Here is a 10,958-nt window from a genome sequence, read left to right on the forward strand (position 1 = left end):
TGCATTTCACGATCACTAATGATGTGGAACACTTTTTCACAAGCTTATTTTCCATCTGTAGATCTTCCTTTGTGAAGTCTCTTGCCTGTTTTTAATAAGGCTGTAATTCTCATGTTGACTTGTGAGAGTGCTTTATACAGTCTGGAGATAAGTCCTTTCTCAGATGTGAATTTTTTTTTCAGTGTGTGGCTTATTTTTTTTCTCAATGGAGTCTTTGAAGAACAGAAATAAATAAATAGTTCGCTTTTTTCAGATTTTCTATTTCATCTCATGCCAGTTTGGTCAGATAAAGTTTTTTTTTTAATTGAACTATAGTTGATTAACAATGTTACGTTAGTTTCAGGTGTACAGCAAAGTGATTCAGATATATACATATAATATATTCTTATATATTCTTTCACAGATTCTTTTCCATTAGAGGTTAGTACAAGATATTGAATGTAGTTCTCTGTGCTACACAGTAGGTCCTTGTTTATCTATTTTATATATAGTAGTGTGTACCTGTTAATCCCAAACTCCTAGTTTATCCTTCCACCTCCTTCCTCCTTTGGTAACCGTAAGTTTGTTTTCTGTCTGTGAGTCTCCTTCTGTTTTGTAAATAAGTTCATTTGTATCATTTATTTTTTAGATTCCACGTATAACTGGTATCATATGTTATTTGTCTTTCTCTGACTTCACTTAATATGATAATCTCTAGGTCTATCCATGTGAATGCAACAAATAAAGATTTTTTTAAAGGAATTTTTCCTTTTTATCTACGTTGTCAAATTTGTTGGCATAAAGTTGTTCCTAAAATTATTTTACTATGCTTTTGGCACCTGCAGGATCTCTATTTAGTTATAATGTTGGTAATCTGTACTTTCTCTTTCTTGATCAATCTAGCTGAGGTTTACTAGTTTTTTTCAAAGAATCAAATTTTTCTTTTTAAAATTTTCACAATTATTCGTCTGTTTCTATTTAATCAATAAAAATATTATTTCCTTCCTTCCTCTGACTTTGGGTTTAATTTGCTTATCTTTTTCTTAAGGTGGAAATTGCCACAGGGGGGGCCTAGGGGTGGGAGCCGCTTCCTACGGTTACTAACAATTAGGGTTACTTAAGGTCCCCTTTTTGTTCTTTTAGCCTTCCCACATCCGTGTGACCAACTCTCTGTATGAAATCCCTTCTGCTGGAAATATCTTGTATGGTTTTGGTTTTCCTGACCGCACTCTAATTGTTATACATATAAACCAGCATTTGTTAAAGTGTATTCCAAAAAAACGTGAGTCCTGTGAGATGCACATGGGTTCTTTGGTCCCATGAGCTTTGAAAATGCTACATACTAGATCTTCCCTTTTGAAGATCCTCAATGCCCTTTACCATATTAAAGGCTATGGTAGATTATTGTACAGCAAAAACTCTCTCCTTCTCACATCCATGACTGAAGTATGGTTCCCCCACCCACTGCTGTGAGGTGTGGCCACGCACCTTGCTCTGGCCAGTAGAACGAGGGTGAGAGTAACAGGGTGCCAGTTTCTAGTATGGGCCTGAAGAGGTATTGCGTGTTTCCACTTGCCCTTCTGGGAGCTTTTGACCTCTTCCAGAAGACTGTAACCTTCCCAGCCTACTTCAAGGACAAGTGGAACAAACTTGAACTCAACATCCAGCCTTGGGCAGCAACGCCCTATCAGACCTACAGACTCGTAAGTAAGAAAAAAATGCTTACTGCTGTGTGTCACTGTGATTTTGTGGTGGGTGTCAAGCAGCGACAGTTGTTAATACAAGGGTTCCCAGAAGCCTGCAATAAACATATTTAGTATTGGTCAACTGTTCACTTCCCCAGACTTATTTGATCAGAGCACCTTATTTTATTCTGCAGAAAGTACTGTGGGAAATAGTGATATAAACAAACCGCTTGATAATGATTACACTCCAAAATGAAATTATTAGAATTTAATTTTACAAGAGGCATTCCATGCAGTAGGAATCATTACCTAATCAATAGAGTTATTCACTTAAATGTCTGGGGAGTATACCAAAAAGGCTTTCTAAGATTTATTGTATTATTGTTAACTATACCTACTACTGTTTCTCTTGAGGGCATCAGCTTAACATGATATATACTTAGATAGTTTGGAAAAATTGAAACATTGTTAGTTTCAACACACTTTTGCTTCTTTCTCTCTCTCTCCACACACACACAAATTATAGTTTTAATCTTACATGCTTTACATATTTTTCCATCAAAACCTTAGAACTACTGATTGGCCCATTCATTTTATGGAAAGTCTACACCATATAATCTAATTGGCAAAATTAGCCCTCGTTGTCATCCAAGTCAGCCAAGGTAGACTTAATTCCTATTAAAAAGAGACTGATCTTTAAAATCTATTTGTAAGAATGATAATATGCATTCCTGGGACATGTTTCTTTGAGTCGCAACTCAAGACTAACGGACAAGACACAGAGCCCTGCTGTGGATTTGATGCTGGAGTGAAATCAGACGCCTTCACTTCCCATAGCGCTTACCGACCCTCTCTTCACTTTGCCCAAAGGGACTTCTCCTCAGGGAAGACAACAGTGAGATTGAAGAGATGTGGGTTCCTACCTGGCGTGTCATTGCTCTGACCATCTCACTTTACTAGATGTTGGAAGTGAGACCCTCCCGACGCAGGCCCACCTCTGCTCCCACCACCAGGACAATTTATGTGCAGGATGCTGCAGACAGACAGACAGACAGACAGACAGACATGAAGCCTACAGACACCATGTTTGTAGCTGTTCCTTTGTCCTCCCTATTGATTTTTCCAGCCCAGAGCAGAACTCCACGATAATAATTCAGGCTGGGTTGGACTAAGGCATGTATTTCTTACGCAAAGTGGAAAGAAGGCAATTTGAAAGGGTAGAGGGGAAGGGGCTGGCCTGATGTCGCCGCTCACAGGTGAATTTCAGGGCAGACTGCTTTGGGGAGGAGTAAACGTGGAATCTGGGAACAAATCCCTTAAAACTACTGGTGCCCAGGAACCCCTTGAGAAATCTTCTTGCACCCCCAGGAGTTCGCATGCCCCAGTCACAAGTGTTATACTATTAGTATATAATCTTGTCTTAAAACTTCTCAAGGAGCAGCCATTTATCTCATTTTTCTTAACCAGACATTCTGATTTTATTCCAAAAAAGAGAACCATTTCCAAGGTTTTTTTTAAAAGATAATTTATTATTAAATGAAGAAGTCATAAAGCCAAATGGTGTGGGACAGATGTCAAGGATAAATTTTAAAAGTAGTTTCCATCAAATACTATTCCTAAGGTTAGAAATAGGAAAAGTATTAAATGAAAAGGTATTTAGTCTTTTGAAAAGGTCTGTGATTTAAAAAGAAAATCTTTCTCTGAAAGTACAAATCATCCTTATTACAGAGAAGACATTTAAGAGTCTGAGGGGAAAAAAGGCTTTTTAATTCCTAAGTAAATGGTATTTCCCAGACACGCTCAGGGATGTTTGCTTTTAATCAGTGAGTTTTGAAAATCATTGCTTCCACCTTGCAAACTAACACGACCTCTGATCAACGTCATTCCATCCCCCCGACAGGTCCTGTTACAATCTCACAAACGTCCTTCTCTGCAACTTTTAGCAAAGCAGATTTGGACAAAAAGAAAGGATTTGCGGGAACTACAGTTGGGTCCCTAGTGAATAAGTTAACAAAACAAAAACTGCTTTTCCATTCACATGACACATCCGCAATTGCTCACGCCTACTTACGTTACTGATAAATTTCGTATCAAAAAAAATCTCATGCGTGCATCTCAACATGGGGCTGTGTTCAAAGGCCACGTCCTCCCACCCTGGTCTCTCTAGCCGCGCTGCCCACAACATCGTTCTGAGCTCACCAAGTGTGCCCCCTGGGTCAAAGCCAAACCCCGGGAATTCTCTTACCGTACTTCAAAATTTACATTTACCACTTGTCTTAAATGACAAGATTGTGAAATCAGTGGGGAAAAAAAGCATTTCTATCAATAAATGCTGTGTAATTTGCTCTTCAAAATGCAGGAAGTGTTTGTTGCTCTGCACGATGACTGAGGGGTCCTGGGGTGCCCCCACGAGGGGTCCCTGCTGAGCATCACCCCAGCAAACTCGGGACAGTGGAGCCAATCGCAGGGTCCATGGAAGGGATGGTTGGTTCCAATCAGGCACACAATGGACTGAAAGCTATTCACTCGGAAGAGGACAGCAGACACTTTGGCTCCCAAGGCCTCTGATGACTTCAAATGAGAGTGACCATCATCACACCTGCTGTCCTCAGAACAAATGTCCCTGCTGTGGCACCAGGGGACCCACAGAGCCATCACTTCTGCTTTCAGGACAGATGGAACCCATCAGCAGAAACCTGAAGATATAGCAGAAGCCTGAGCTCCCAGGACTCAGCAACCTCCAAGCACCAGATATAATTTGGATGCAATCAAAGGAAAATACCCGTGGCTTCATTCTTTCCAGTATCAGAAGAACCAAAGCCATCTGCCACTTCCTTTACTCAAAACCCACAGGGATGGGAAGGAGGAAAAAGGGCCAGGGCGAGGCAGGGCAGGCAGGAGGCTGAAGGCCAGGGCAACCTGGTCACATCGCCCTCCTGGCCTGGCCCAGCCTGAGGCCCTGCTTCTACGACCCGCTCAGCTGAATTCACAAAGTTCCTTCAGCTCACAACCAACGACATGACTGTCACTTACACTAAAATGAATGCTTAAACTTGTATGGCCACCACGGCACCTAGGTTTTGGAGTTTGACTTGGGACATCATTCCCTATTCTGAATTCACCTTTGCTTTACTTGGGTTGGGGGTAGGGGGGTGTAGAGTTAATTGCTTTTCAGCTGAGACCTCAGGCGCCAGCAGAATTCCTAAGTCCCCCCTAAAAAGTGTTTTTCCTAATCGTTCTTGCAAAATGCCATTTCTCTCCAAAGGGCCCTCTGCTATATTTTGCCTTATGAAAAAAATGGGAAAGTATTTGGAAACCCAAAAATATAGGAGAGTTACACAGGCCTGTGGAGACTTTAACAGATGCCAAGGCTTCGAGGTGCTTCACCAGAGCCCAAGTATGAACCCACCCAGGGAAGGAGCTGGAACCAAAGCTGTTGCTCTTAAACTTGGCCATCCGTTGGCCTGAGCCCTCTGCAGAGCTGAGAACAGGGCGAACCTTTTCTTTCTTCCTTCCTTTTTTTCAAGACATCTTATATTGGAGTTTGGGGTTTTTCGATATCACAAAAAAGATTTAGAGAATTCCAAGGGCTTTGGTTTAACAGGAAATACAAATGGAAATAAAAAACGGAATGGAACTCAACTCTCCACAGATTGAACCCATATGGGTGTCACAGCTCACTGAATTAGCACCACTTTCGTAGCAGTGAAGCCACCCGGGGCTGAAATTTCTTCAAACTCACTTTTTCCATCTCAGAGATTTCCTCTTACACTCCTCCTCAGAACTACTGACCAGTGGAAGGAGAGCTATCCCTACCATCCCTGCTTCAAATTGTGGCCATTTTCCTGTTGCTCTAGCCACTCTTTTATTTTCTCATCACATTGAGACTTTGGGGAAGCCAGGTAGCAGCAGACTAGGAAATACACTCCTTTGAAAAACAATTTGAAAAAATTGTAAAAACCAAATTCTCTGAATAATTAGAAGATACTGTGACTTATTTTTTCCTTCCCTAAGCTGGGCTCAGAGGTATCTCTGGGTTAGACTCTTCTGGGGCCAGGATGACACGTGAGGGCCACTGGGCCCCCCTCGACCAGGACGGCTAACGCTGGTCCAGCCCCCCCAGCCCGCTCCAGTCAGCTCTCGTCCGACAGGTAATCGCCGCCCACGAACTCCGTGGCTTCCAGCTCCACGCTGGACAGGAACCTCCTCAGGGTCTTGTGGCGGTTGTAATCCAGGGTGGTGGTATAGACGGTCTTGGGGTACTTGGGGTAGACAATGGTGGTGCTGAGGAAGCGGGCGGGCTTGTGGCGGGGCTCAAAGCGCACCTCGGCCTTGTAGTTGCGCCACGTGCAGCTGGGGACGCAGGTGATGGTCTGGCTGCAGGAGGCCACCGCCAGGCCCAGGGGCAGGTGGACGTCGTCGATGAAGTGCCGCTCTGAGTCGTACTTGACCGAGGACGTGTACCTGGGCAGGAGACATAAGGCCGCGTGAAGCCGCTCCTCTGAGCTAGGGGCCTGGGGGTCCCTCCTGTGACCTGGGACCTTGAGATGGGGGGGACTCCAAGGAGAAGCAGCAGAGTTGATGACACACGTACTGTGTGGTCCTGCACTAAGCACCTGACTTTCAGGATCTAATTTAATCTTCCCAACAAGCCTGGGAGAAGAAATCTGCACCTGGGAGGCACAGAGGTTAAGGTCACGTGGGAGGGGGCAGCGGAGCTGGGATTTAAAGGCGGCCGTGCAGGGCTCCCAAGTTTACCCGACACTCCCTGGGCCTCACCGCAGGCAGCAGCCCCTGGGGTCAGCTCCCACTTACTTAAGCTACGAGACCTTGGCTGAGTTACTTAACTACCAAGCCTCAGGTTCCTCTCTGTAAAAGGTGCCCATTGTAACTGGGAGGGCGCTAACCCACAGCAAGCGCTGTCGATGGGAATTACTGTATGACAAGGCGGATTCTCCTGTCCACGACGGGTGAGTGGTCTCTCCTTCTGTTCCCTGAAGTGAACAATCAGCTCTTTAATGAGAGGATGAGGGACCCAGACATCCTGAATGCTGGTTCTGGAAGCTCGGTGACACCATGTGCTAGTATGGCCTTCAGTCTGGTGACCCCTCAAACCCAGGGATTCCGAGATCTGACCTTACCCATCAAAGCCAATCACAGTCTTGATTTTCATAGAATAAATTAACATCCACGTTCCTCAGCAGCCACATTAGTATTTTTTTTAAGTCCTTCTTTGGCAATTTTTTGGTTAATTTTTCAAAGTCCTTCTTTGGTTAATTTTCTGGGGGGAGGGCGAAGCATGAATTCATTTTACTTTCTAATTATTGCATCTTCACAGATACCAAGAGAAGTACAAGCATCGCACAGACGCCTGGGACAGCACTGGCCCCCAGCAGCCCCCTCCCACTGGTCAGGGAGTAAGAATCAGCATTCTTTTAAAAATGAGTCAGATGGAAACATCTATTCTCCCTGGGCAAGTAGGTTAAGAGGCTGGTGGAAGCTGATGTCATGAAGTCATGTCCTCATTTTGTTCAAAATACAAGCTCCTCAGGAATAAAAGGCTGAACTGCTCACCTCCAAACTGGTGAGCCTCCTTTGTTCTGTGTCAAAGGGCCCTTTGTGTTCACGCAACTGAAACTCCAGCTACCAAAAGTAAAATGCCTTTCTCTAAAAAGACATATCTTGAATGGAGCCTCTCAGTGGAGCTCTGCCCCCAGATGATCCTGGATGAGATTAAATTCCCCAGGGAAGACTGGTACTATAACTGAGACAAGGTTCACAGCACCTTGATGCTGGGGTAGGGTGGGGGTGAGGGGATGTGGGAAGCAGCTTCTGGAAGGAGGAATTACATCATCACAAAATTTTCAACACCTGATGGTCACAATCTATGAAGCCCAAAAAGCAAGTTGTAGGACTTGATGTATAAAGTGATCTCGTTTTCATTTTAGTAAGTATATCTATATTCAAATGGTTAGAATACAAAAAAAAATCTGAAAGGGTACCCCCTTAAACTAGAATAGTATTTGGTACACTTTTGTAATTAACTTTTTTTTTAATAACGAGCATTAATTACTGGAAGAAAATATGAAAACAGAAATAAAATGCAATCAGGTCCTGCTATATTTACCTTACTTCTGTTGGTGGTAAGGGGTCAAATTCCACTCCTTCGCCAAAGGACAGGGGGCATAATCTTGGTGAGTAGCCGGAGGCCAGGGGGTTGGGGAGAGAAGCTGGATTCTGCAAAGATGGAAAATGCAGTTAGACCACAGGCCCATCTGATGCATTCCCCACAGAGGGTCCTGGCTATGAGCCTCCAGCTGATGGGCCCAACTATGATTTGCATCCCCGTCCTGGGAATGATGCCAGAGAAGGGCTGCCCCATAGCCTGGGAAGAGCCCCCAGAGAGAGTGCCGAGGGGTCTGCTCGAATCCCAGGTCTGTCACGAATGTGCTCTGTGCCCTCGGCAGAATCACATTAGAAGCCCTGCGACCTCATCTACACACCGAGGGGGTGTCCCCTTCCATCGAGGTTTTGGGAAAGGATGAAAACAAGATATGAAGTTGAGCTCAGCATCACAACCGTGGCCAGACCCTGGGGCTTCTGCCTCTGCCTGAAGCCAGGCAGTAAGAAAAACGCAATGAACTGGGGCTTCCCCACCCCAGAACCCTCAATTACGTGTCCCCAACCCCGTCATTGTCTCAGCAACTCTCCAGAAAAGGCCAAAACAAACAAAAAAGAAAAGCTAGCAGAGATATTTTTTACACTGGAGTTTCAGTCCAACTTCCCCCACGTCCTCTGCCTCCAGGGCCACCAGGTCAACATCCAGCCAAGATGGACGAAACTCACTGGTAAGACAAACACCAAAAAGTTCTCTACGTCACCTGCCACTACCCAGAAAACTCAAAGAACCAGGGCACAGCATCCCAGGTGAACCATCTTCCAGCCTGGTCGAAGCATCTTGTTTTCTGATTTACCAAGTAGCCTGAGTAAGAGACAGGACCCGCCTCCACACAGGTCCTAGTGTTTTGCTCTTTCTGATTGGAATCAGGGCTTCTGTGTTAAGTGAGTGACAGAAAACAGCCCTTTGGGTTCTTAGCTTTACCAGGAGCTGTCATTTTCTTGGCCTGATTTGAGAGAAGGACCCACACTTGGGTCAGGGTGTGGCCATGGCAGCCCCACCCCCATGTCTTCCAAGAAGCAGACATTTCTAGAAGGTCGGCTCTAAGACTGTTACGTTACCAGGACAAGGTGTCAGGTTGGGGCGCAGGGTGGCTTTTTGCAAAAGCCAAAGGGGACCAGATAGGACAGGAGGAGTCAGGGAGTCCCCAGGTCCAGAACTGAACTCGAGGGAAGAGTTTAATAAGCCCTCACTGGGGCATGAGAACTAAGGTGGGTGGTGGAGGGAGTAAGGTGTGGGCACTGGCTGCTGGAGAGCTTTTGGAAACAGCCCCCTGGAGTAACAGTGGGCCCTGCTCAGCCCCCAGTTCTCTGGCTGCCAGACACTCCCCAGCCTAGGCAGTCCCCTTCCAGGCAGTCCTGGGGGTGCAGAATGACACAGCCTCCAAGAGGAGGCAGACAGCTACCAGCACTCACACTAGATATAGCCTCCTTCTCGGTACCCATACAAGCACTCCTGTTGTGTGTTCTCTTGCTTTCTCTGCTCCCGCATCCCTGCCTGCCCAGCAGACACCCTGCGCACACACCTTGCTCCAGGGAAGGCTGGAAGGGGGTGGGGCAGCAGGAGTTAGACTCATAACAAGGTGCCACCAAGGAAAGGGGACGAAGCCACAGCCTCTGGCATGGCTCTGGGAGGCATCAAGGAAGACCTCCTAGAGGAGGTGACAAGTTGGGCATTCAAGGGCTGGCAGGAGTTTGACAGGTAGAAAAGCCAGCTGCGTGTTGGGAGAGGTAGAAGTGTGGCCTCAGAGGGAAAAGACTCGCCAGTTGGAGGGAGCAGCATCAGAGGCACCGATGTGTGTATCTGCCTGTGGTCAGGGATGTGGAAGATGAGGCTAGAAAGGGCTAGATGGTGAGGCTTCTGTAGGCCAAGATGAAGCAAGTGCTATCTTCTAATGGAAATGAGAGAACCCACTAATGACCACTGAGAGACAGGATCAGTGGCCAGGAATTCATTCCACCCACCAGCAAAGTGGGTGGGTCCCTAAGGAGCAGCAGCTGCCACTGAGTACTTCACCCTGGGGGAGAGGGCTGTAAATACCCATCCCCAAGGAGGAGGGGGCAGGCTCAGAGCCCCACTTTGGGTTTGACTGTAGACAGGATGTGGCTTCCCCTGAGCTCTAGGTAAAGGCAATAAACACCTCTGCCTGAGAGATTCCTAAGGTAAAAGGAACTTGGTGCTTTTTTTCTTTAAATAAAAGTTTTAAAGTAGAAGGATTCATTTTTGAAAGGTTCCACTCATCTAAAGGCCTCCCACTCATTATGTGCCACACACATGCGTTAGTGACAGGACAACGGCCACTGATCTCAAAAGGCCCTCTCCAAGGCCACTAACAGTCCCCCAAGGCTGGCCCGCTTTGCTCCAGAGCAGAGCGAAGCACACGGCTCTCCCCAGGACCGGCCGGGAGGGGGCAGGCCCTTCGGAGCCGACGGGAGCAAAGCTCTGGGGTGCCTGGGGTTCCCTCTCGACCCTCCAGCCCGCCGAGTCAGGAATGTGGCTGGGTCGCAGCCTGGCAGCCCCGGGGGGCACCACCCCAAAGGGAGGAGGCGGCGCCTCGCCTCTCTTGGGGCTCCCGCGCCTCCCAGGCGATGACAATTTTCCAGCCACCGGCTCCAGCTGGCCAGGCTCTCGCCGCGTTCCCGCCCCGGGCTCCCGGCGCTGGCCACGCCGTCCCGACGGGCGGGCGGCGGCGCCGACAGCGCGCCCCTGGCGGGCCTGCACGCCTGGGTGTCCGGAGCTCGGCTGCAGGGGATGGAGACGATGGGGAGAAGGGGCCGGGGTGGGGCCACTCACCGGGGCCGCGGGGGTCGCCGCCGCGTCGGGCTCCAGCGCCCCGGGGGCGGGCGTGCGCTCCCCACCGCCGCCGCCACCGCCCCCGCCCCCGGCCGCCGCGAGCGCCCAGTGGCTGGGGCTGGGGCTGGGGGGCAGCCCCGAGTCCGGACTGTCCAGCACGCCGTCGCCCTTCTTCTTCGTGTCCACGAGCTCGGGCACATCCTGCAGGCTCAGCCGGCCCACCATACTGGTGCGCGCGGCGGGGCCGGGGCCGCTGCCCGCCCGGCCGCCCTCCCAGCCCGCCGCCCGCGCGCCGTCCGGGTCCCCTGGCCGCCGCGCTCCCG

The 10,958-nt window shown here is 48.2% G+C and overlaps 1 protein-coding gene across 1 annotated transcript; it reads right to left on the bottom strand.

Annotated features, from left to right (window-relative positions):
- Nucleotides 1-3,184: 3,184 nt before the first annotated feature.
- Nucleotides 3,185-10,958, bottom strand: RFLNB (refilin B). The gene is made up of 3 exons (XM_032457506.1): nucleotides 10,636-10,958; nucleotides 7,792-7,901; nucleotides 3,185-6,128 (listed from the first exon to the last, which is right to left on the bottom strand). The coding sequence occupies exons 1-3, from the start codon at nucleotides 10,858-10,860 to the stop codon at nucleotides 5,798-5,800; spliced, it is 666 nt and encodes a 221-aa protein (XP_032313397.1). The 5' UTR covers nucleotides 10,861-10,958; the 3' UTR covers nucleotides 3,185-5,797.

The sequence above is a fragment of the Camelus ferus genome, chromosome 16, assembly GCF_009834535.1.
Source record: "Camelus ferus isolate YT-003-E chromosome 16, BCGSAC_Cfer_1.0, whole genome shotgun sequence".
Taxonomy (NCBI): domain Eukaryota; kingdom Metazoa; phylum Chordata; class Mammalia; order Artiodactyla; family Camelidae; genus Camelus; species Camelus ferus.